Genomic DNA, 27,346 nt, shown 5'->3' with positions numbered 1-27,346 from the left:
ACCACGCTCCCCTACAGGCTTCACCGCATGAGGGATACCAACGCGCGCATCGCCCGTTGGTATCTGGCTTTAGAACCATTTAAATTTTAGGTGATCCACAGGCCGGGTGTACAGATGGCTGTCGCCGTGGTTTTGCGGAGTCTGCAGCGGGAGAGAGGGGACGGAACAGAGCGGAGCGTAAGTACGTCAAGTGCAGATGATGATCACCTGTGTCTGATTTCAGTAATTGACGTGGAGAGACCGGATATAAGGCGGCGTGTGAGAGGGAACGGGAGAGAGAGATGAGCTGGGACCTGGTGTGTGCTGCTGTGGAACGAGACTGCAAGAATTCTGAGTTATTGTGTTACTGGCTGTGCTTGAGCGCACGGTGCACCCTTTGTGCACCCTTTTTGTTTTATTTCTGAAAGTGTGAATAAAGAACGTCCCAGCTCAAGCCGACCCCTGTCTTCTTCCTTCCTGGTTAAACTGAACCTCATCACACCGTCATTTTGACAGACTGAATATATTTTAAACAGTATATATACCTGCTTTAGAAATATTTCAGTAAACACTGCAAATAGGGATTATAAGTGAAAAGGGAGACAATTTCATTTAAAGGATCCGTGTAAAAACAAAAACCTGTAAGAGATGTTAGGATTTGGGGATTATTAGAGATCATTAGATGATTAAAGATTCTTAGTGAATTCCAGTACATTATTAAATTATTATATCATAAAGTGAACTAATCAAGAGAACAGACCAAAAAATGTGTAGTATATATTGTCTTTTTTTTCATTCTGTTACAAAGTGGAAAATAATTAGCAGGAAAAGAATGCAGCAACTGAAGAGCTCTTGCCATATATTCTTGTTATACCATGTCACATTAAAATACTAAGTGTTATTTTCCTGGCATCTGAAAATAAAAGATAAGGGAAATTTTACAGCTCATTCAGTGATGGATGAGGATTATTTGTAGCGCAACATTATGATTTGAAATGATTTGTTTCAGACTTTTTGGGTTGAACTTCCCCAAACAAGTTTTAAACAAGTTTAAAACACAGCAGGCACATTAGGAAAAGGTGGATTCCTGTGATAGCAAAGCTGAATGTTCAATAGCCATTAGTCCTCAGTTTCCCTTAAAAATCCTTCTTAAATCATTTTTATATCTCTATTTTCAACAGATAAATTCTCAGTATTACTTGATGAGAATGTTTGAAAAACGTGCGGTCTGCAGCATCCCATACAGACATGCATTTAAAACCTCATATCAAATATTCACTGCTCAGACACAGGTGATTTATTTCAGAAACTCTGAGTCAGCTGTGCCTTTATCAGGGTCCAACATGTTTCAGTCTCAAAATTGCATCTCCCTCCTCTGGACTCAAGAAAATAAATGTTACGGTTATGGGAACAAGCGGCCAATTAAAGCAGCATGACGGATGACTGTTGTGCTGAGATGACAGGCCGAGTTCCCTGACTACCTGGAGAGAGTTTAGAAATAGAGCGGGTGTCAGAGAGACTATTGTTTCCTGAGCACGTGGGTGGCTGCATTGATTTCAGCCTCTTATCATGTAAAAGTTTTTCTTGTGAAATGTTCCTCTGACTTTCGCTGTTGATTTAATGCTCCTCAAATTTAACTAGCACCTATTAAGGACTGAGCTAAATGTCAAGAGCTCTCTATTTTTAAGATCTATTTTTGATTAGTGACGTTTGTGTGTTGGCATTTATTAAAGGTCTCTGCCTAATGCAATCCTTAATTAACACTTATTATTATTTAATTTATTCACTAATGCACAGTGAAATGTTCTGAAACGTTAGACTTGCTGTATGAGCTATTAGTTAATAAAAGGTCAAATATGTCTTCAGTAACCTTACATGGTTAAATGGTTTTGGCAATTACTGTCACCCAGAGAATAAATAGTTTGAGATTATGACAACAGTACATTAGCCTGTTATATATAATTCATAATAATGATGGATGTACTACTAAAGAATAATGAAAACAACAGTTCACTATTAATACAGGCCTGAGATGTTGTAAAATTAAAATGTGAATATCTTTTTTTCTCTCTCTATCTTTTTTTTTTTTACTTCTAACTAGATCTGTTCGATTTTAGGTCTATATCACCAGTGAACTCCTAAATCTCTACAAAATTGACTTTTAGATATATTTGCATTTGAAATGTGCAGTATTTGCTGTGCTTTTGTACCAGGATGCCATTCTGTTGCGGGAAATTAACCTAAGCCCCTCCCCTCAAAAGCACTGGCAGTTGAGTATCAGCTGCACGAGGACCGGAACTCGGACATCTATAGGTTTCAGTGCCTTAAGGAGGGGTTGACTGCGATTTCACTTTTTTCATTTTAAATAGTGTGTAATGTTGCTGTTGGTGCATGAACAGTATATGCAAAGTTGCAGCGCTGAAAGTTCAGTATAAGCAGAGATATTGTCTTTTAAAAATCAGGAAGTATATTGCCTACAAAAACGACTCGATTGGGACTACAGCTGGGTTTTAGACGTCACTAACCCACACATTTGCATCAACCCCTCCCTCCGGAAAATGCAAAAAAGGGCATGCACATATTTCAGCAGCTCGTCAAGTGTGTTGTTCACGCAGCTGTCAGGTCTTCCCACGGACGCTATACCTCGTCAACAATGGATACAATTTATGTTTGATTATGTTCCTGAAAATGACGATCGTAATCTAGCTCTCTGTGCTGCGCATTTTACGGAAGACAGCTTCCAGAATCTATCTCCACGAGTTCAATGCCGGATTCAACAAGAAACTGTTACTAAAACATGAAGCAGTTCCAACTTTAAAACCAGAGGCAGCAGTTGTTGGGCCACAACCTGTAAGTATGCTAAGACTAAATGTATTTGCATGTATAATTCCAGACGTAGCCTTGTGTTTTATTTTTTTCAAATGCCAGCGCCTGGCTTTATTCCCACGGCTACTAGTTATGCTATTTTGTGTCTACGACAAACGTGTACAAACATGAATTTTGTATAAGTACTAATGCTGTAAATGTATTTTTCATGTTTTATGATGTTATTTTCGATTTGATCAAGAAGGTAAACTAATGCCAATGCTGTTTGAGTATAACATTAGCAGCCAGTCAGTCGCTATTGTTGCCAGTCAGATGCTATTGTGTAAAACAAACGTGTATAAAGTTAAAAAATGTAGCAAATTATCATTCAGAAACGTTTAGTAAGAGCCGTGTGTGGTGACGTTCTGTTTGACTCTCTTCATCGCGGCTTTCTCGGTCTGATTCTGCCTCAAACTGAAACTGCAGTTCGACACATATTTACATCTGGACCGAAGCTCATGACATGCACGTTTTGCCCGTAAAGGTAATGGGCGTTAATTTTCCGGACAACGTGAGCGACAGTTTAGCCAATCACAACACACCGGGCCAAACTAACCAATCTGAGCCCACTGCCCGTTTCTGAGGGAGTGGTTTCATAGACTCAGGAAGTCGACTGGTCGTTCGAGGTCAGAGGAGAGCGCGGCTGAAAATAAAGGTGAAAAAGTTTATGAAAGACAGAAAGTTGATGAAAGAAAGTTTATGAGAAATAAGACTTTTTAAAAAAGAAAAACCACGAATACATGTTATATTGCAGCCCATCAACACAATCATGCAAAGAAAAAAAGCAGTCAACCCCCCCTTTAGAGAAACATTGAAAGATCCAAAGCTCTCATTGGTTTGATGGTGTTTATATTACAAAAATGGTAAAACGATGTGCCTGGGGTACTTGTAACACTGATGCAGATATGCTGGGAGGATGGGCAATGGAATTTATTTTTACAGAAAAGTAGTGCATCATCTGCAAACAAGACGACCGTAAAATGAGACTTTTCCTGCTTGCATTGTGATCTGTAATCCCTCGCTTCAAAATTAATCTTGTCACCCTATTTATTTAAAAACGGCCCCTCTGTGTCCAAAATTTATGAAAAACAACTTAGGACAAGGTATGTTACACTGCCAGCTGTCATTGTAAGACAATTAGCAACTCCATTTGTTTGTCCGAGTTCGCAACAGTTACTAAGGGGGCGGGGCTTACAGATAGGTCAATTGGATGTATGGGTTGAATACATATAAATGTTATGTTAAATTGTTGTTTAAGAAAAATGTCTTAAATACATTATAAATAAATTGCATTGTTATCGCAGAAAATAAATTCAGTCGTTGCATTAGGTATTAAAATAGTTAGAAACAAATGATTTAATAAATGAAAATTATTTTACGGAAAATTTTTTGTATTCATTTACCTTGAACCTTGCTAATCTTAGATACTACTATTGGGCTGCTCAGCTTAGGGCTATGGCTGATTGGCTTGGCATCGATAAGGAGACTTATTATTGAATTAATATTGAACAGAATTCACTTCCTGAAGTCTCTTTGACAGTTGTGCCATTCATGGACTTCGCCTTCGGGCGACAGAACAAAACCCAGGAACGGAACCAACCGTGCGTGAAACTCGCATTTAACCTTAACGAACAAATGATTCTCGAGTAGCCGCTGCAACACTCGCCTGACGTGCTGGACATGGTCATGCACATTCTGGGAGAAGGTCACGATGTCGTTGAGGTAAACAAACACAAACCGGTCGACCATTTGTCTGAGCACACCGCTCTCTGCAAGAGTTCAAAAGCCGAACGACAAAGGGTGGCTATTCTTTACTGTGATGTCATTCAGTCCCTGATAATCAATACAGGGAGGAGAGGAGAGCGTGTAAAGGCGCCCTTTAGGAAGAGAAATGCCAGGCCATAAATCTATCGCACAGTTGGACGGGAGGTGCAGAGGGAGAGATAAAGCTCCTGACTTACTGAACACCACTCTCAAGTAATGGTAAGCTTCCGGTACATCCGCCAGGTTCAATGGTTCCTCTTGTAACGCAGAAACTGACATTAAAGGAGAAGATGCAATACGATGCACTGAACGCAGAGATAAACAAAATGAGCTCCATGCCGACACAGAATTAATAGCCCAGTCATTGTGAGGCCCAGTCATCCAAGCGCTCAGCCAGTCCAATATATATAGATAGGTCGACCAAACCGTCGAGAGAAGGGGGTAATACCAAAGAATACAACTCGTCTTTGATGTGTTCAGCTAATCATGGAGAAAGTGGTCCAACTGAGCTTTGGGATTCCAACCACAGGATGCTGCGAGTGTGCAGAACTCGATAAAATATTATTCCGACACGGGCCGAGATCCCTGCTGTAACAGAGACTATGTTCATGCCACTTTGGTACCCAATGCTGAAAGGTCAAATACTTTATGAAGCTCCTGTGAGAAATCCTCGTATGATTTGCAGCAATCGTGCTCATTGTCCCACATGGCCATTTACCGCTCTGTTGCGAGCCCAGCAAGATGCATGATGATAAAGGCCACCCTGGACCTCTTTGTTAAAAAACAGGAAGGCTGCATTGACAAGGCTGCAAGTCAAGGGACTTTGACTACTGATGACATATTCAATAACCACTTTGTTTGCAATCATATTTACAGAAAATCTATTCCAGCATCATCTTTCAAATGGTTGACGTTAAACAATGTTAATTGGAGTCTGGTCTGGTCTCTTCCACAAAAATATATTTTAAAATGCCCCTATTATACTATTTTAAAGTTTCCTAATTTTGTTTTGGAGTCTCCTACAACAGTTTTTTACATGCATGAAGGTCAAAATTGCATCAAATTTAAATTTTCTCATAATATACATTGGCATATCACCATATTTTCCATTGATTCTCAAACATCTTGCCATATAAATCAATCTCTTTAAAGGGGACCTATTATGCCCCTTTTTACAAGATGTAATATTGGTCTTGGGTGTCCCCAGAATGTATTTGTGAAGTTTCAGCTCAAAATACCCCACAGTTAATTTATTATAACCATTTGAAAATGTAATTTTTGGGGCCTGTTTAAAAATGAGCTGTTTTGATGTATACCACCTTAAATGCAAATGGACTGCATATCCCCGCCCTGCCTTTGGATGAGGGCGTAACTTGATACCTATGGCAGTCGGTAGGCAGAAGGGCTGAATCCTCGTTCACACTACACGCGACTTTGTCGCTGCAGGTCACCAGTGGCTGCGCTGGAGGGCTGGTAGCCTAGTAATGTTTGTGAGTGACATTCACGGAAGTTACTCTATGTTAGACAACAAATACGTTTTATTGCCACTACAAAGAAATATTTTGTAAGGAAAAGTCTAAATATAAATGGAATCAGCACATAAAATGCATAATATTAAAGATGAACGAGAAACAGTGAGTGCTCTTTGCCATCGCGGCAATTTAACTGCATCAAACAGGCAAAAACCGGTCTATCTGGGTTCCCTGAAACCATTCAGTCACGGAGTCAGTCCGATGAACACCACTGTATGTACACAGAGATATATCATGAATTATAGGAGAGTTTCTGACTGCTAAAATGAGCTTCTTCTCGTTCACCTTGCCTCGGTCAGACTCAGCACTGAAGAGTGACGCGCTCCACTATCTTCACTCCTATTGGTTGTCGTTCCCGAAAATCGCCCTTCATTTGCATAAAGCAGAATAAAACACAAATGAGAATGGACCAGTACATCTCGGTATGGTTATTTGATATATTTATGTACTTATAGAGTTATAATCGCGCCCGGATGTGCAACACACACACACAGACACACAAACACTAAAGCCGGCGCAATATTTTGAAACTACATACACATTCTGTGATAAAGTTTGCTACGTACAAGCGAAATTACATTCATGCGAGGGATCTGTTGCGTCATGTTTACATTACTGTCATACAGGTGCTCACGTGGCAAATGTGAGAACTAACTTAGTCTAACTTGAAGAACAACAACATATATGCAGATTTAATACAATATCTTTATATATATATATAGTATATATTTATAAACGTGTGGTTACACACTATACAAAAAAGGTTTAAATTATTTACACAGACATCCTACGACGACAACAACTTTAGACAAATTTGTTGTTGAAATGGCTGACATCGACTGAAAAGACTATTTGCTCAAAAATCATAAAATACACTTACTGTTACTGGAGGTGTCAGTGGATCGCAAACAGTAGACGAGGATTAACTTTGAAGCCACAACAACAGGATTAACCCACGACAGAACATTTATGTTTCCAAGAGACATTACCGGCTGTCGTTGAAACAATGGAAGATGCTGCACAGTGTGCAGATCACAGAGGGTGGGGTCTATGCCACAACCACACTGTCAATCAAACCCCTTGCTCAATTCTACTTCACAAAGCACTGAATCTTAGAACAGCTCATTCTGAGACAGTGCATGATTTATTGAGATTGTAAAAAAAACACTGGGTGGATTTTTATCATTCTTGGGTGGTTTTGCTCATACTGTACACTGTCAACACACATTTATGTTCAAACACCATGTAAAAGTGAATTTTCCATAAAAGGTGCCCTTTAAATCCCTCCTTTCCCTGAGCTACTCTGCTCTGTTTGGCCAGAGACCTCAGTGTTTTGTGATTGGTCAACCGTGTACAGCACGCGTTTCGAAAACAAAAATGCCCATTGCCATAACTGAACGTCAGCTCTGGGATTATACACCATAAACTAAAGACAGTAACGAACAATGACGCCGATTTTACCATATCAATCCGAGCGCGAGTCCGATGATGAAACACTGTTCACTGTGTGAAACTAACAGTTTGAGGTACATTATCATGAGATGTTGCTACTGTAACTCCTCACCTTCAGCATTAACAAGTGTACGTCTATCAACAAACCGATTATTTTACTTATACGTATTTATTTACCCGGTATTTTTCTAATGTATTGTGGTGAACATGTGAAAACTGAATCAATAACAGTGCATTAGCTGAGCTCTAGTGTGAATGACTGATCTAACATAAACGTTGGTAAAACTAAATCTTGCTCCATGCTTAATTTTTACTCAAAGTAGTAAATACAACAGATGATCTTAGACACAATTTCAGCAAATAGTGGCCCACAACTGATTAGCAGAAGTATTTCAGTTAGACAGTAATAACGTGAGTTAGCCAGTTAGCAGGAGAGCTACACAAAATAAAACTCAAAACTAAGTATTTTGAACACCGGTAGAATAATACATAAATTATTAGTCATACTGTTGTGATTCTGAGGAGCAAGTTAGTCCAAATTAACTGTGCACTGACTCGATTTTCAAGAGCAAAGCATTTTGTGAATCCTTCATTGAACTCTGAGATTTGAGAAGTAGTCGTCAGTAAAATAAAGGGAACATGGCAAAAGTTCAGGATTATACTGCAGTGGTGGTTAAGATGCATTTTAACCACTGATTCTACACATACTCATCCTTGGGCAGAAACAAAAAAACTGGCTTTACATTCACACTGTAGAGCACAGCATCTTCTCGACATGATGCTGTCCATAATCCACAGGAATCAGATGCAGTGTTTGAGGGGATTCAAGTTTGCGTGCAATAGAGATTGCTAATGTGACGTCACCAGTGACGTATTCCAAGTGGTGAACGCAAAGCATTTTGGGAATCCGCGGCACAAACAGTACAAGATGCCGTCTACCTGCTGTGTTGTAATCTGTAATTATCAATTACGTTGACTATTAGGGACAAGGAAATTGATTATTTGTCAAATTCGAATGACGTTTTTATAATTTATTACCAGTGGTGAACGCACAGCATTTTGGGAATCCGCGGCACAAACAGTACAAGATGCCGTCTACCTGCTGTGTTGTAAACTATAATTATCAATTATGTTGACTATTAGGGACAAGGAAATAGATTATTTGTCAAATTCGAATGACATTTTTATAATTCATGACTGTATGAGTGAGTTTAATTTGTTTATTGATCGATCGTTAATCTAGTAAATGATTTAATCCACTGAATTGTCATGATTCTGCCATCATGTCCGTGGTTTTTCCTAGTATTGTGGCAGGATCATGACAGACCCATGTTTTGTGTGCAAGCGCATGGCCAGCTGTTTTGGCCATATGCTTGTGTTGTCTCGTTTCTTTACTGCGCCCCCTTGTTATCCTCGTCTCGCCATTATTTTCTTGTCAGTTTCACCTGTCCTTGTCATTAGTGTCTCTCTATATTATCCCCTTGTGTTTGCTGTCCTTTGTCGGTTCATTGTTAATCCGTGTCAAGTTTGTGAGTACCTGTCAGGAGTAATCGTCCTGTTGATCTATTGCTTATGTCAGTTGTTTATCTTGTAGTATTTTGTCAGTATCTTGTCTAGTCAGTCACCATAGTCCTTGTCAGATTCTTGTTTTTCCCCCTCGTGGGCTTTGTTTTCCCCTTTTTGTCTACAATAAACTATCTGTGATTGCAGTCTGTCTGCGCCTGGGTTCATCCGCCACCCACAGCATAACAGAATGAACCGACCAAAGCAGAACCCAGCAGACTGTTTGTCTTCACCTGGAGATCAGCAATTGGATCTTCTAGAAGATTGGTGGCTCAAGACCATTTCCGACTCGAGAGGGGGCAAGCTCCCAATTCCCCCTCAGGGTGAGCTGCTGTTGAAGGAGTACGCTGAAGTCGCTGAAAGGAGGAGGTTTTTTCTTACCTGACATCCTCCTAAATCGCTACTTCATAGCTGGCCTCAACGTTTCCCCACCTCTGGCTGAACGAGAGAGACTGGTTCACCGCCCATTCCGGGACATGGTGGATTGTCTGTGTCTAGAGGAGCCGCAGGGTCCCTCCTTGTTGTCGCCAACAGCCAAGTTGCCTGTGATTCCGGAGGGTCTGGTCCTGGCTGTTGTTTCTCAGGGGGAGCAGACGAGGTCTCATCTACTCCCGATGATTTTCGTGGCAAACGAGGGAGACGTTCTTCTTGGGACTCTCCGTCTGAGTCATCCTCGACCGAATCGCCACTTCCTGAGACCATTGAGCTTCTCCAACCGGTCAAAGGTCCGTCTACGACGTCCGTGCCACGGCCTTGGAGAAGAGGAGGAGGAGGAGGGGAGCCTCTCGTCCTTCATCTCCACCTGTCCCAGAGCCCGCTCCCGCCGCTGTAAGCGCTTTTCAAGAGCCCGCTCCCGCTGCTGTAAGCGCTGTTCCAGAGCCCGCTGCTGTAAGCGCTGTCCCAGAGCTCGCTGCTGTAAGCGCTGTCCCAGAGCCCGCTGCTGTAAGCGCTGTCCCTGAACCAGCTGCTGAAGACACAGTTCCCGAGTTGCTGTCGTGAGCGCCGCTGAGAGGGCTGCGGCTGATTCGGTTGCTGAGGCTGTTTTGCGGTCAGTGTCAGCAGGTCAGGAGTTGCCTATCGCCATTGCGGCAAGAACTTTGTCTGAGTATCTGTCGAGTTTAGCCAAGATCCTGGAAGTTCCAGCCAGAACTGGCATCTTGTCTTGTCCCGAGTCCACAGTTGCCGTGAGCGCCGAACCCCAGTCAGCTGCCGCGAGCGCCGAACCCCAGTCAGCTGCCATGAGCGCCGAACCCCAGTCAGCATCTGACGACGATCTCTCCGATTCAGAGATGTGGAGCGTTGGTACTGTGCCGTCTTCGGGGAGCTCAGTTCTGACTTCGGCTCCACAGTTACCCGCAGCATCCCCTGTTTTGTTTCCTATTGTGTTGCCTCCCGTGTCCCCTATCAAGAGTCCTGTCCCATCGCTCGTTTCTGTCCCTGTGGTGGTTTCCACCCCTGTCAGGCTGCCTAGTGTTTCCCCTAGCGCTCCTGTCATGTGCCAGCCTCAAACTGTTTCCCCCAAGAGATCTCCTCATGTGTCCTCAGCAAAGTCCTCCCGGATTCCCCGTCCTCAGCCCTCGTCCCAAAGACCCAAGACCCCCAGTCCTCCCATCCACCCTGAACTGCCCCCAAAGGACATCGTGTTTCCCCACCACCTCTGCCTTGTATGTTGTTTCTAATGTTTCACCCCAACCCGGTTATTGTTTATTCATGTATCCCGTTAGTTATGTTTGCCATGTTTTGTTGGTTTTTGTCCATGTCTTGTTCTGTCTTGTCCCGTGCTTAGTGTCCCGTTGAGGAGTGTCTGGTAGCCGCTCCTTCAGGTGGGGGTTCTGTCATGATTCTGCCATCATATCCGTGGTTTTTCCTAGTATTGTGGCAGGATCATGACAGACCCATGTTTTGTGTGCAAGCGCATGGCCAGCTGTTATGGCCATGTGCTAGTGTTGTCTCGTTTCTTTACTCCGCCCCCTTGTCATCCTCGTCTCGTCATTATTGTCTGGTCAGTTTCACCTGTCCTTGTCATTAGTGTCTCTCTATATTATCCCCTTGTGTTTGCTGTCCTTTGTCGGTTCATTGTTAATCCGTGTCAAGTTTGTGAGTACCTGTCAAGAGTAATCTTCCTGTTGATCTATTGCTTGTGTCAGTTGTTGATCTTGTAGTATTTTGTCAGTACCTTAGTCAGTCACCATAGTCCTTGTCAGAGTCTTGTTTTGCCCCCTCGTGGGCTTTGTTTTCCCCTTTTTGTCTACAATAAACTATCTGTGATTGCATTGTGTCTGCGCCTGGGTTCATCCGCCACCCACAGCATAACATGAATACTGATGTGGTAATATAAACACTCTCCCAACAGCATAAGGTTCCTTTTCAGCCTTAAAAGTAATTTATTCCAAGACAAATTAAAATTATATAGTTGTATATATCAGTTGTGATGGTATTTTGTATAGATTTGGCCAGGCGTTCAGTTTACCAATAACATTAGAGCAACAGCACTACGAACGCCCGCAGCCCACAAGCGACATCACAGTAGCCTAGCAAAACACAGCTACAATGTCGCTGGCAGTGTGAACGGGGCTTTTGGCTGGCATGCATGCACACTCCATCATTGCAATCTTGACATGAATTCTGACTACATGCAAATGACAGAGAGCGATGAGTGTAGAATATAGCATACATTTGAACGGACAACAGTTTTCTGCCCCACTTTTACAATCTCCAGGTCCTGGACCCACCCATCTGTAAGAAAAGACTTGGGCCTGCTGCAGCGACTTGAAGTTACTGAAAACTTTGTGTGTGTATGCTCTAACATTTAATATAGTTGTGTATGGGTGCTGGCAACAGGTTGATGTCTCCTGGCCAGTCACTATGCTCATAAGGATCCAGTCCTTTGATTCCCTTTATTTTCTCTTCATATCTCGTCTTTGCATTAGGATTTAGCTCCAACCAGTGCTTGAAGTGGGAGAAAAGGGGTGCCGGTATTCTCTTGCATTGGCAAATCATGACATTTGAAATTTCTACAGTGAAAAACAAAACTAGGAAATGTTGCTGGTACAACAACAATTTATTGTTATTTATTAACAACATAAATGAAAGCGTAGCGGAAGTTCTGCCAGGATGACTCAATTGTCACGTCATTATTACCTTCTCATCTATCCAATCGCGTTCTAATACGTGAAGTATAAAAGACCCTTACTTGCACTTGTCTGAGTTCGCAGATGCTGACGCTTCACTTATGGTCTCGTTCAGTCGCCAGCCAACATGTCCAGGACACGCATATTGTTTACATCGACATCCGACTATGTCCCGCTCTACCTCCTGCTGCACGTCGAGGTTCCCGCGTTCAGTATCGCATCTCTCCGTAGGCACAGCGGTCTTCGGAGAGTATTGATCAGCCAAGGCCTTCATGACAAATTCTGCTCCTTAGACTGGTGCCATTTATCCCGCATATCACCGATCCACCGACGTGAAATAACAACTATGCAAATCACGAGACGATCTCTCTGGTTCAAGTTCAAACTTCACTTCCAAGGCTTTCAAGTCGTTTTTGGTATTTTTGGTAGGTGCTTCCAGCAGCCACTGTTAATGTGTCTCCTCTACAAGATTAAACTTCATTCCGGTAAGTATTTCTCCGTTGCTTCCTACACGGTAGGGCTGTGCCATATCATACCGTCCACGATAATACCGGTATAAAATTTTACATGATAAAAAATGGTCATATCGCGATATTGATGATATGATGACGTATGGCGTATTTACGTTACTTAGTGCGTGCACAACAACACAGCAGCATGTAAGCCTCCGGATCAGATCAAGATTTAGTTCCTAAAAAGGGCGCTACTTCAATAGTATGGAAGTTGTTTGAGTACAAGAGGTCAGATCTCCAACAACACAATTATTTATTTATTTTTTTGTCAAATATGCATGAAAACTCATTTCACCACTTCCCTACTAGCGTACATTTTGCATTCGCCTAATCTTCCTTCAGAGTTTCCGCAGTTCGGGTAACAGTCAACACGATTAAACTCTTTCTAAGATGATTCAATGTTACTATTATTATATTTGTAAATAAAAGGTCTATGGTTTCGCATAACACAACTTTATCTTGCTGGACTTTATTGCTGTAACGTTAAATCATCATGTTACTTTCTACCGGCCGGGTGTCTGTTAGAGCAAAACACTAGAGTCAGAGCACTGTTGTTCATCACGCGCACAGTAACTGAAATGTAAAACTGTTAAAAGAAAGGACTCGATAAACGATTGCACAGCTAGATGCTGTATATTATACACGACGCTACGCATCAATATTTATTTCCTTTGTGCTTTGAACTGTTCAGTGCGGAGTATTCGACGCGCTGCGCGTGCGCGCTGTGACTCCGTGTTGCTTCAAGCGCATCATTCAGCGCTCGGGATGCGCATAAGCGCTGTGCGATATATTGGAGCCTTTCATATCATAATACTTTTGCGCAATGAAAGATTATTAATAGCCTTTGTTCTGTCCTATCGATCATATGTTGCTGCCTCATTAAACAGCTGTGCTATACATTTTAAACATGCCTCAATTTTATAGTAGACTATGCTATATAATAATTAATCCTTTTGATTTGTTACCTTGTTTTTTTTTCATGAATGTACAATACAAAGAGCAATGTGTAAAGTTTTACCAGATTTAGTGTTACAATTGTCTCTTATTTATTCCCCACTAAATGTTTTTTTCCCTAAATGTTCCAATTTTATACAATTATTGTATAAATTAGGTATTGTATACCTCATTTGATGCTAATCCAAAAACTATGCAAGGCAGACTATTAGACATAGACTATTTTTGTACTTCAAAGTTTAGGTAAATTTTATTAGGTGACAATATTGTGCAGGCTTCTGAAGTTATTGTTAATATTGTTAATGTATTACTGTAGTTATTGTTAAAATAAAATGATAAGGAGTTATGTTATACTTTTTTTTTTTGCACTAATGCTGCTGCCAGCCAGCTGCAATCACCAATAAAACATTGTTTCATATATATTTTTTCTATATCGTGATAAATATCATTATCGCAAATATTCTTGAAATATCGTGATATAATTTTTAGGCTATATCGCCCACCCCTACTACACGGCTGAGTTGAAATTGGTGTCTACGATGATGTGGCGTGTTCTGATTATTACGGCTGATCTGCGGTCTGCAGAGGGGCCGGATAGCTCGCATGCTCGTAGCAAGTGTAAGCAAAGCTTCGCGTTAATGATATTCCACAGTTATGTGGTTATTTAATTATATCAGCTTTTTCAATACCATGCTCTGTTTGTTAATACCCACCAAAACTGTGTTCAAATAAGCTTAAGAGTGCTTAAGAGCTTTATGCATATAGGATTGCGCTTCTTAACGTTCGCTTTAATTCCTCACCAGAGGTTGCGTGTGTATTTAAAAACCAAAAGCACGTTAACATTGGCCTTTATGCATACTGCAGTGGACTAGGATGGCAGTAATTTACATATTAGCGTAATAGTAATTTCACAAACAACTATTTCACCTATTAGGCTACTTTAAATTCATAAAGTCACGTTATACTTCAAATTATATAAATAACATCGGAATGTGTTGATGTAAAACTTAACTTTCTGGCGGCTACTTAATCTACTGATATGCATTATAGGAATCATTTATGCGGGGGGCATTTTCACATAAACCCAGACTAAAAGGAACAAGGAGTTGTGTGGCGCCGTTCAAAGTTACATATACTTGGCCAAAAACTGCCAACTTAGGAATCATATTAGTATACCACTTATCAGTGAAGGAGACTCGAGTGACATTGTCTTAGTCAACTGCGTGATTTTCATGTCTACGCACCATTTATTCAAGAATCTCAACTGTCGTGGCCAGCGTCTTCCAGCTATGTATGGGGTTATTTCTGCAAAGAGCAACTTGGGAGCCATGGCAGACATTTGCTGTACACCTGAGAAAAAATATTTAATTAAATAATAATAAATAAATAAACTCTGGTAATGCTCGACAATCACATTGTTTTAGTATTAAAAAAAAAAAAAAAAAAAAGTATAATTGTGCCTCCTTTCTTTCGCAGGATATGCACGGGTATGCTGGGTTTTGCCCAGAATGCCTCAAAAATAATTGAGTAGTAATGGTCATTTCGAGGGTGAGTAAGCATTTTGTTTCGCCTCCACATTTGGATGTGGTAGGGCTGCTGCCTCCAGCACAGGAATCGGAGTTTCAACAGCTCGGTGCAGCTTCGATTACCATCACCGACATTTTAACTTTTTCACTTGTTCAACTGGAATCGCATAAGATGGAGTCTCAGGAAGTGTTAACATAGTCAACATTCCAGATGGTCGTTGATGGATTATGTAGCTCATGCGTAGTTATCTCTAGTCACCAGTTAGGTTATTCTGGCTCGATATTCTATATATCATGTCCTGCTGGCAGGATCAATTATACTTAGGCTGTGATGAACTAATCCAGGAGGAATGTTACTAGCTCCTCCCAGCACTGTTGTATTCTTTAAAGCAATTTTCAAATGAATTCTTCCACTGTTTGAACTTTGAGTGTTTAATCTTGCAGATGTTGGTTATGCTTAAAACAGCAGCATTACACTCCAAGTCAGAAAGCAAAATCCACTCAACCCCTTTTGATTACGTCTGTCTGCAGTGGTCCCTTCTTATCGTTATAAGATTATAGCTGTCTGTTACAGCATTCATAGCTCATTCCAGGTGCTAAATACTCCAGATTTTCCCCACGGTCTTTTCTAATTTCGTTCCTCACCTAATTCCTTCCTCAAAGAATGACTATAAAGGCTTTGCATCATATTATCAATTTATAAATTGGGATTAAATTCCGTCCCTTCTCATCTACGATCAAATTACTATCTATCATAACTAACAGAGCACTAATCTTTAACCTGGTTCAGGATTCGTCAGTCCTGTCCTCTATAGCTGCAGTCTATCTCCCTCCCAGTATACTGGTCACCCTTCAGGATCTGGGCAGCCACTACAGCAGCTGATCGTGGCGTTCCACTTCAGTTATTAAGATCCTGGACAGATGGTCCTCCTCTGCAGCGGAGTTATATAAGACCCGATCTAAAGATCATTCTCGAAGCCCAGCAAGCATTGCAGTAACGATTCAGGTAAATTCCTATGCAATTACTGGTGGTGGTGTATGCTTTATCTATCTGGTGATAGTTTCAGCTCGAATAATTCGCCTTGCGCCATCACTGGCTATATGGTCCTTAGGGGGCTGGCTTCTAGCAGCCTAGCGGCTCAGCGAACCTAGTCTATGCGTCGATTAACATGACCTTATCTCTGTATGGTTCTGCGTGGCCTCGTCTCCGTGGGGCTCAACGCGGCCTCGTCTCCGTGGGGCTCAGCGCGGCCTCGTTTCCGTGGGGCTCAGCGCGGCTCAGCGTGGCCCTGTCTATGTGGCTCAGCGCGGCCTCGTCTCTGTGGGGCTCAGCGCGGCCTCGTCTCTGTGGGGCTCAGCGCGGCCTCGTCTCTGTGGGGCTCAGCGCGGCCTCGTCTCTGTGGGGCTCAGCGTGGCCTATATGTGGCTCAGCGTGGCCTGTCTATGTGGCTCAGCGTGGCCTGTCTATGTGGCTCAGCGCGGCCTGTCTATGTGGCTCAGCGTGGCCTGTCTATGTGGCTCAGCGTGGCCTGTCTATGTGGCTCAGCGTGGCCTGTCTATGTGCCTCAGCGTGGTCTGTCTATGTGGCTCAGCGTGGCCTGTCTATGTGGCTCAGCGTGGCCTCGTCTATGTGGCTCAGCGTGGCCTCGTCTATGTGGCTCAGCGTGGCCTGTCTATGTGGCTCAGCGTGGCCTCGTCTATGTGGCTCAGCGTGGCCTGTCTATGCGGCTCAGCGTGGCCCTGTCTATGCGGCTCAGCGTGGCCCTGTCTATGCGGCTCAGCGTGGCCCCGTCTATGCGGCTCAGCGTGGCCCTGTTTATGTGGCTCAGCGTGGCCCTGTCTATGTGGCTCAGCGTGGCTCTGTCTATGCGGCTCAGCGTGGCCCTGTCTATGTGGCTCAGCGTGGCCCTGTCTATGCGGCTCAGCGTGGCCTTGTTTATGTGGCTCAGCGTGGCCTTGTCTATGTGGCTCAGCGTGGCCTTGTCTATGTGGCTCAGCGTGGCCCTGTCTATGTGGCTCAGCGTGGCCTTGTTTATGTGGCTCAGCGTGGCCCTGTCTATGCGGCTCAGCGTGGCCCTGTCTATGCGGCTCAGCGTGGCCCTGTCTATGTGGCTCAGCGTGGCCCTGTCTATGTGGCTCAGCATGGCCTTGTTTATGTGGGTCAGCGTGGCCCTTTCTATGTGGCTCAGTGTGGCCTCGTTTTATGTGGCTCAGCGCGGCCTCGTATATATTAAATAAATAAGTGATAAATTAATTTTAAGCGTGAGTAAATGCGTAAATGTCTCATGAAATTTAGCAGCAGAAAAGTATCTTCATATTAAGTTAAGCATGCTCGACTTTAGATCGTAGAGTTCCGTTCCCACTGCAATATCGATGGAACTCTACTATCCATGGAAATTGATATACCCATGTTGACTACCTGTTTGCTAACTCTTTTTCTTCTTCTATTTTAGGAACCACATAACATGCTTCTGGTGAGTATACTTTTCTTTCATGTTCTTTGGGGGTGGGCTTCGTCCAGTGGAACTATTCTTCCACTCATTTTTGGGGGTCGGCTGCGCCCCTGCCTTCATCTTCAGGCAGGATATGCAGAATCCATACCCTCGGATCGCGAGTTACGGACGGGGCCTACGCCAAAGAACTTTATTGCATATATGGCTTGCTGGGCTGTTAATAAAATGTTTTATCGTACAGTATCTTATCTCCCGAGTCTTTCTGGTAGAAATGAAAGCGTAGCGGAAGTTCTGCCAGGAAGACTCAATTGTCACGTCATTATTACCTTCTCATCTATCCAATCGCGTTCTAATACGTGAAGTATAAAAGACCCTTACTTGCACTTGTCTGAGTTCGCAGATGCTGACGCTTCACTTACCACCATCCTCCCCACCTCCACCAAGACGGTCTTCGCTCCATCCTTCCCACCACCACCACCAGGTCGGTCCCTTCCAAAACTCCAAGTGGGGGTCGGCTGCGCCCCTGCCTTCATCTTCAGGCAGGATATGCAGAATCCATACCCTCGGATCGCGAGTTACGGACGGGGCCTACGCCAAAGAACTTTATTGCATATATGGCTTGCTGGGCTGTTAATAAAATGTTTTATCGTACAGTATCTTATCTCCCGAGTCTTTCTGGTAGAAATGTATTTAAACAAGTATGTGTGCGTGCATTTCTTTACAAAGAAATTCTCTTTTTAGAAGTTGGTCAGTAATAAACTTGATTCTTGAAGTTTGTTAAGATTGGAGGTATACAACTATTGCATGTAAATGGTAAACAGAAAAACAGCTCTGATATTGTCTTTTCAGTCATACTTTGATATGTTTACAAGACAGCAAACATTAATAAAAAGTAGGCTACACTCGGGTTTGATATGGGCATGTACCTGTCTGTGGCATATAGCAACATGAAGTTTTATTGAATAATTAAGAGAAGTTTAAATGGCTAAATAAATATTTTTGAGTCTTCATTTCCTTTTCTGACGTAGTCTACTCCAGTTCTTGTTAAAACACACTAGACATGCAAATTCTGTGCATTTTGGGCACTTTTTGTGTGAAATCATACTTATTTTCTCCATCAAAATAGACTCTGCCCGAACTCCCACTTCACTGCTCACGCGCCGTTCCTCCGCGCGGTGTGTGAATGCACTCACTGATTTACATGCAAACCGGAAAAATACGTGCTGATCACGCTTGCGGTCGCCAAGATCAGCTCCGGTAGCTGTATCGTGCCGCAGATGTGCAGTGTAAATAAGGGTTTAAACGGCCGTCACACTTTACCGGCTGCATAGCGGTACGCAAGAAACAGTGCAGGTATGCTTAAAAGAGTAAAATGTAGAAGTGCTGGTACTGCGTACCGGTGAGTACTGCCCCACTTCGAGCACTGGCTCCGACAATGTTATCTTTAGCCCGCTGCATTTTGTACGATTTATTTTTTTCATGTCAGAATGCAAGCCTGCCATGCTAGCCCATGTAAACTGGCCAAACATACCCATAATTCTTTGCGTTCTGATGACGTTGCCGCCCAGTTGGTCACATGTCTTAGTGGGTGAGTAATATGCTAATATTGTCTTGACGTCACAACAAAACTGCTTAGGATTCGTTTGAAAAACAATTAATTTAATTGACTCAGAGTCTTACTCTTACTTTTAAGAGACAATTAGATATTTTGCACTTTCAGATTTAAAACTTTACAGGATGTTTTCATTCACCTGATTTTGCCAAGTAAGACATGGTCCTGGATCAACATATTTTGTTGATCCTGGATCAACATTCCTGCCACAAAATGTAGTCCTTACCCAATCCCTACCCCTATACCCATAACTTTTCCCTAAAATCAGAGGGTAATAAAAGGGGAATAACACTGATGTTTAAGTACTTCACCTTAGTTCTAAGACTAAATGTGACATGAACTGTAAACTTGTCCCTCAAATCTGATGTTGATCCCAGATCCAGGAACATGTGGTACTTGGTGAAATCACACTCACCGTTACACATTGCATTAAAAAGATAATTTTCAAAAATCCATGGGAAATTTAACATACAAAATTTACATTTAAAATATTACATACCCCCGTAATAGTACTCAATACGTATATCAAAAACATTGAAAATAAATGCACTTATGATGTATGTAGAGGTGATGTAGAAGAGACGATTATAGACTTCATCTTTTTATGTAAATGTGTTTGTGTTAAAGCTTTTTGGAATGAGTTATGTAGGATCTCTCAGAAAAAATAAAAATAAATAAAATAATTTTAAAAAAAGAATATGTATTAGTATTATTTTTTCTTTATCACAATCCAAATTTTCATATCAAGTACATTGTTAATATATTCATGATACCTTTTGTATTCACAAATGCAAATTCTTGGTTAAGATCCCACTACTGTCAAATTTTTCAGGTAGACTATAATTATATGTCAAGCATGTATAACTGAATTTATTTGTTGTTGTTTTTTCTTCCCCTCTGGCTCTTAGTTATTTTATGTGTATTGGTTTCGTGAAATATGTCTTGTTTTTTTTATTTTTCATGTTGGTATGTATTTGTTACATTTTCTCTTTTTTGGCATTAATAATAAATAAATAAAGAACCCTCACTTCCACTCTCAGGCTTCAGGTCTGCGTATTTCTTGCGCAACACTCCAGCGTTGGTTGCACTGAAACAGAGAAACACGCCTGCTGTAGTTTGAACCCGGCGCGTAGCAGCCAATCAGAGCGTAGGTTTTTGTCTCGCGCAGGGCCGCTGCGTGTTCACTCATCATGGTGAGTCCAAGAAAATACACATAAATACAATATTGGAGTATTTTAGCAACAACAAATGACACATATAAACATTGAATTGTGTATTCGGTTGGAGTGCAGACGGTTGTATTGAAGTAAAGGGTATATTATGGACAAAATAAATCTTGGTTAGCATAAAAGCTAACGTGAATGAGTGACTGATGCTAAAGCTAAAGCTAATGTGTGTTTGAATGAGAATCTATTATTGTGAATTTTACAGCACAGTGATGCATATCCGATTGTGTTAAACATTTATGTTTGTAAGCAGTTTGTTTATGGATTTCCGTTTCCTTAAGCTGACGGTTTTGGTGTTGATAATATTATTAGACTAGAGAATATCAACTTAATCACACTGACAAAGTTAATTTAGTTTTCATTGATGGTCGACGATTGATAATCGATTTGTCCCTGATAAACTCTCATAAAACTAACGTTATGTTAAACTCGTGAAGTTTGAGTGATTTTTAAGTTAATTGAGTTCTAATGTGCTTGACTTGTTACAGGCAGTAAGATGGTTTGAAATAACAATCTTTATTTGTCATTATTATACAAAAGAGCACTATATATGAAGAGTTCAGATGCAAAAGCCTCTAAATGCCATTTGAAATTTTCTTCTTTAATGAGGATTTTTATCAAACTAGTATATTTAAGTTCAGTAATTTCACTTTAATAACAATTAATAGGTAATTATCATTGCCATTTAAGTGAAATTACTGAACTTAAATATACAAGTTTGATAAAAATCATCATTAAAGAAGAAAATTTCAAATGGCATTTAGAGGCTTTTGCATCTGAACTCTTCATATATATATATATATATATATATATATATATATATATATATATATATATATATTAAACCTTTAACCTGGCTTTTTAGACAACACAATTTCTACTTTTAGGCCAGAAATCATGCTAGTGGGTTAGAGTGAACTATTCAGTATTAAGAAACATCTGACATTGAAGGTTCATATAAGCTTGGCTCTGTCATCAGCCTTTAGATCAGTGATATGCAGCATCTTTATCAGTACTGTAATGGACTCTCTTGTTCATAACAGTCCTCAACAGATGCTAATAGTGGCCCCAGTCATGCACCACCTTTTCCTGGTGTTCCACCTTCAGGAATCCCCCTGCCCTTTGTAAGTTGGTGTTGGAAAGCCTTAACTGTAATGCCATCTCTCTCTCTCTCTCTCTCTCTCTCTCTCTCTCTCTCTCTCTCTCTCTCTCTCTCTCTCTCTCTCTCTCTCTCTCTCTCTCTCTCTGTCTTTGCTGCTGCTTAGGTGTGTTCATACTAATTAATTCTTCATTTATTTTTGTGTTTTCCAAAGATGGGGCCACCAGGAATCCCGCCTCACTTCCCTCCAATGGGAATGCCACCCATGGGTCAGAGGCCACCAAGCATGGCCCCCATGCCCCCGGGAATAATGCCCCCCATGATGCCCCCAATGGGAGCTCCACCCATGGGACAGGTAAGAACTAATAGCAAACACTGCTTTTCATTTTGAAAGAATGCAGTGTTTTTAAAACTTTTTTTTAGTTGTTCTGGGTTTTCATATTTAACAAGTGGCAGAACACAATGATTATGTCTGGTACATGAAGTTTCTGTTGTCAGGTTCTTATATTAATGATTATGATTAAGTTCTTTATCAGATTCTGTACACTTAAGCCAGGTTTTCACCGCAATTACCAAGAACTATTTGTCCCAGGAACTTTTTCATAGCAAATTTTTTGCCCCGGGGCGGGAAGATTATGTAGTGAAGTTGAACTGCGTGCGACTGTTTTTCTAAATATTGCATTACTACTGCCACAGTGCTTACATTTATGTACAGAAATGTCCTACATGGAGTTTTGAAAAATGTTAATGTTAATACCTTGGAGAATTGAAGGAATTGAAAGTAAAATCAAGTAATTTTCATCTTTTTACCATGTTGCTTTATTTAACATTTAAGAAAATTTCTGAAATATAGTCTGGCGAGGTGGCGCCACATTCACGGGATGGACCTGGTGCGTCTTTATCCATTGTTTCGTCCATGGTTTCGTCTCTTATCTAAATCTGACCATGAAGTTGACTTTGGCGGAAAGCTGAAGGTGATTGAAACAACAAATTTAGGGTTTCCGAGATTTTTCTTTTTTCCATTTTTTTTAGTAGTAACGGGTACTCACGGTTATGGATAGAAATGTTGTGGAGTAAATAGTCCGATACTGTCCGGCTCTGATCCTGTTTCATCATCTCATGCATCTTATATAAATATCTTAATTGTATAATATTTTATATAATATTTATAACATTTTATATAATATATAATATTTATATTATATAAATTATATTATATTATATAATATTTTAATTGTTTTATTAAATAAACACACTATATCTGTTTGATTATTTTATTATGATTAATACAGTATCTCTTAAGTTTAAATCATAAATGATGCTGTCCACTCAAGTGGACATCTGAAAAACTTAGAAAAATGTATATATAAAAAAAAAAATCAAATCTTGTTTTTCATGCCCTAAGAGCAATTAAAACATGAATTCATGATTGAGTTTTTAGACAGATTCGGAATCACCATGACTTGTGAGTCCAGAGTGATTTGCCTGTTGGTTCAGTAGTGGTTGTTGCACTACAAAATAACCACTTTATGTCATTGTGAAGGACTAGATTGAATGTAAAATATACATTTTAATATTTACATAACCTTTATCAGGTTAAAGGTTTATAATAACCTTTATATTATTTAATACCAATATATGGAAACATCTGTTTATCCAGACATTAAGAAAATATCAGTCTATGCATAGTTTCCCGTTACGAACATGACCACTCTGAAAGCGGCACTGAAAGACTGCTTTAAAACTTTCACGTCAAGCATAAAGCACAAAGCCTTTCATTAAGATGAATTTCATTAAGTTTTGTATTAATTGTATCTTAATTTTAATCAACATTTCATCAACCGATTGCCTGGATTTAATAAATAAGAAATAAATATAGCAGACAGTATAATCCTGACACGGATGCGCCAGCACATGAACTGAAGCTCGTCTTGTGAGTCATAAATGAACCTAAACACAGCGCATAACAGGCTGGCCTACTTGCCTCAGGAGTGGACAGGAGGGTGGCGTGAGGTGCGAATGTATAATGTAGAGAATAATTATAAAAAATGGAGAGAAAATAAATTGGACACATTAAAAGGAAAAGATCGAGATAGTCTTTGTGTTTTATTTAAATAAGCTTACTTGGCTCAACAAGTGACACATTACTTATGCATTCATCAGATGTTTTACAGTTTTAATTTTAAAATGACTAGGTATCAGAGAGCCCCATGATGAAGCTCCGCCCCCACTGTACTGAGAGTCTAGCTCCGCCCCTGCCCATCTTACAAACTACCTCTAGATTAATTTAAAGATTAGAGTGAGATTAATCTAGATTAAAAAATAATAATCTATGCCCACCACAAAAAAAAAAAAATGTGTCATTGTGTTGTTATTTGTGTAGAGACAAACGTAACGGAATAAACGGAACATGAATGTTTTCTCATGCTGTGAGATGAGCTATATTTGTGTGAAGAAATATCACATTGTGTTGAAAAAAATTTTTTGTTTTAAAACGGTTCCTAACTTGTTTTTATTTAAGCTTTCATGCATATTACACATTGGAACATTGTTGCTGTTCAGAGTCAGAGACTATTTTTCTAATGGAAGGAAGGCTTTTTGTGAATTTACTTCACGAACGTTGCACTAATACCTATTTTTTTACTTAAATATTTGTATTGTGTGGTAACTGTTTTATAAAAGCAATGAGGTGCTCAAGGCAAGTGCTGTACTGTGAATAAGTCACGGCTGAAGGGATTGCAGGTGTTTGCGTCGTGCCTAACAACGCCCTTCAAGCCGTGACTTATTCGCGATACAGCACAGCATCTCGTACCTTATTGCTGAAACGTAATAAAACTGGAGATTAATAGAGATTACTACCAGGGTAATCTAATCTCCATTTCCTCTTCCTAATGAACTGAACAGTGCAACACCTTGAATATTACTAGCTGCTGCTGTTGACGTGCTTGGCTCTGCGTCTCGTTGGTTGTCAAACACGGTGCGTTGTTTGGCTTTTAAGTACAATCCATGTCTCGTCAGATGTTTCATTTAAATTCAAAGTGTTACTTCCCTTGCATAAGATTGCTTTAAGGCATTTGTTGCATGTCGCAAGAGTCTGCATTACACGTGAAATGCAGCCAAACCTTGGAGCGTTTTGCCTTCGACATCTTCATTAATGGCTCGTTTCCACTGAGGGGTGCAGTACTGTACGGGTCGGGTTGGTAAACCATGATCCGGCTTGCGTTTCCACCGCCAACAGTACCCTACTTGATAGGCGTGGTGTTCGCCGGAAAGAAGCGATCAACATAATTTTCGTGAAGAAAAGAAAGCGACATAATAAACAACAATGGATGACATACAGCAGGTCTTGTTCTTGCTTCTCGGCATGTTTGTCACAAGAAACAAGCGCTGGCATTAGGCGTTTCTCAATACCAAGTAGCCTACGCAAAGGACCCCAAAAAAAAAAACCCTGGACCCCAGAGGGTTAAGTCAAAGCTTAGAAGTTTTATGCATACGGGCCCAGATACTTTATTTTTATGTCAGTCAAAATGACAGAAAGCATGTTGAATAAACTGTCAATGTTTTTCGAATTTGGTAAATGATGATAAGTTTGGTAAACGCAACCATTAGGAGTAGCTTATTTTATTCACAAATCAGAAATTAGTGCTCACTTGCACATCTTTTTAGAGACCAGTCTTTGTTTATTGTCACATTTAATTTCAACATAGTTTGTGTTTGTTAGACAAAACAAGTCATGAAAATGTTATCTGTATAGCACATTTCATAAGCCCCATTCACACCGCCAGCGATTTTGTCGCTGTGTGTCGCTAGGCTCTGTACTGTGATGTCGCTTGTGGGCGTTCGTAGTGCCGTCGCTCTGATGTTATTGGTAGACTGCACGTGTGGCCATATCTATACAAAAGACCATCACAAGTGATGTATAATTTTAATTTGACTGGGAATAAATGACTTTTAAGGCTAAAAAGAAACCATATGCTGTTGGGAGAGTGTTTTTATATCTCCACAGCTGTGTTCAGTGGATTAAATCTTTTACTCGATCAACGATCGATCGAATGAACAAATTAAACTCACTCATACTGTCACAAATTATAAAAACGTCATTCGAATTTGACAAATAATACGTTTTCTTGTCCCTAATAGTCAACGCAATGCAGGGGAAATTGTAAAATGAACTGCAGCAGTGCTAAACGTGCATCATAAAATTACAACACTCGAACTATAACGTTAAATGTATGAATTGACCCTTCGCTAAGCCACGCCCGAAAACCGCCACTGGCCAATCATGTCTTAGCAACCGTAACTATGCGCGGGAGGTCTGGCAAGCTTTCGAACCTGTTTCGAACGAGAAGACATGCTGAAGCATTGTGCGTATGGATTGTGCACATCTGATACCGGTGTACTAAAAGTTTGGACGGGGAGAGGAATTGTTTTCCATCCAGAAAATCTTAAAGCCAAGGGGAGAAATGATTGGCGTGATCTAGCGTCTATGTGCGAGACCCATTCACAACTACTGGTAAATGTCGACATGCTTAACAAAAACACCTATTGCTTGGAAATATTGACGGTTCTTTGGTCATAATGATAACGTAAAATAAGACGATTAAAGAGACAAGACAAAGGCTCACTGACATACTTGAAAATATAATTCAGCATTTTGTTAATCGACGTCTTACTAACGTTACCCCTTAACTTAACCCAATTCGATCGCGGCTCTCCCGGTATTAGTGTTATTCCACAAGATTTATTGATAAGCTGTTTGATTTATAATTATTAAGATTATTTTCACATACCCTGCTGTGTATGAACATAGCTGTTCCTCAATTTGTGTTTCCCATTTGAACGGTCAGCGTATGAGGCGCTGCTGCTTGCGCTGGGACTATAACGTTAGGCTTTAACTTCAATTTTTAAGAAATTATTCTCTAATCGGTTGCATATAATGTGGTGAATATATCCCTCGAATGCATACTGTAGTCCCTTTTGTCTTGCTCTCTCAGATATTTCACTTGTTCGCCGAAAATTACTAATTATCTCATTGAAATGTCTGATACCGGGTGCATCCACACTATAATAGATGGGCCAGCCGCGAAAGCTTGACAGGCTTAGCAACAGTAACTAGGGAGGGCGGGGCTTAGCGAAGGGTCAATTAAGCTCACTGAGACTGTCTACAGTTTCTTTTCCATGCATCATTTTATTATCCGTGTTATGTGGTTACAGTCAAATCATATAAAACAGTGAAATCGTCCTCAAACTCTTTCTTTCTGTCTTGCCTGCCCTGCACTCGAGACGGTGACGTGAGCTCCACTGAAAGTCTTCTTTCCTATTGGTTGTTGCTCGCGAAAATCGCTTCTCATTTGCATAAAGTTTTGTCTCTTGTCGCTTGACACGCCCACATTCTGTCGCCAACGGTCACTGTCGCTCGTGTCGGCGGATGTCGCCAGCGTTCCATTGAAATGAATGGGATCTTTTTGCTTTGTCGCTGCGTGTCGCTGGCGGTGTGAACGGGGCTCAGTAATTCCGTTTCATTTTTTCCCAAAGAACAGAAAGAAAGATGATTGTCCCTCCAGAAGATAAAATTCCGACCTTACTGCTAGTGTCAAATGCATGTTTTGCTACAGAATATTATGCTTAATGCACATTCTGTTGCGGCAGCATAATAGGCCGCTCACACACCAAGGATG

General features: G+C 40.9%; 1 protein-coding gene across 3 annotated transcripts in view; it reads left to right on the top strand.

Moving 5' to 3' along the window:
* The first annotated feature begins 20,408 nt into the window (after nucleotides 1–20,408).
* prpf40a (PRP40 pre-mRNA processing factor 40 homolog A) overlaps nucleotides 20,409–27,346 on the top strand; it is a 60,822-nt gene continuing 53,884 nt past the window's right edge. The window contains exons 1-3 of one of the 3 annotated variants that reach the window (XM_089133024.1): nucleotides 20,470–20,536; nucleotides 21,613–21,693; nucleotides 21,883–22,023. In XM_089133024.1, coding sequence (XP_088989150.1) covers nucleotides 20,534–20,536; nucleotides 21,613–21,693; nucleotides 21,883–22,023 — 225 coding nt within the window. In that variant the 5' untranslated portion in view covers nucleotides 20,470–20,533. Of the gene's footprint in view, nucleotides 20,537–21,612; nucleotides 21,694–21,882; nucleotides 22,024–27,346 lie in introns of all 3 variants that reach the window. The other 2 variants (XM_089133022.1, XM_089133023.1) reach the window with 2 other exon arrangements.

The sequence above is a fragment of the Pimephales promelas genome, chromosome 7 (assembly GCF_988280905.1).
Source record: "Pimephales promelas chromosome 7, fPimPro1.hap1.1, whole genome shotgun sequence".
Classification (NCBI taxonomy): domain Eukaryota; kingdom Metazoa; phylum Chordata; class Actinopteri; order Cypriniformes; family Leuciscidae; genus Pimephales; species Pimephales promelas.
This window is presented reverse-complemented; position numbering and strand designations above follow the sequence as displayed.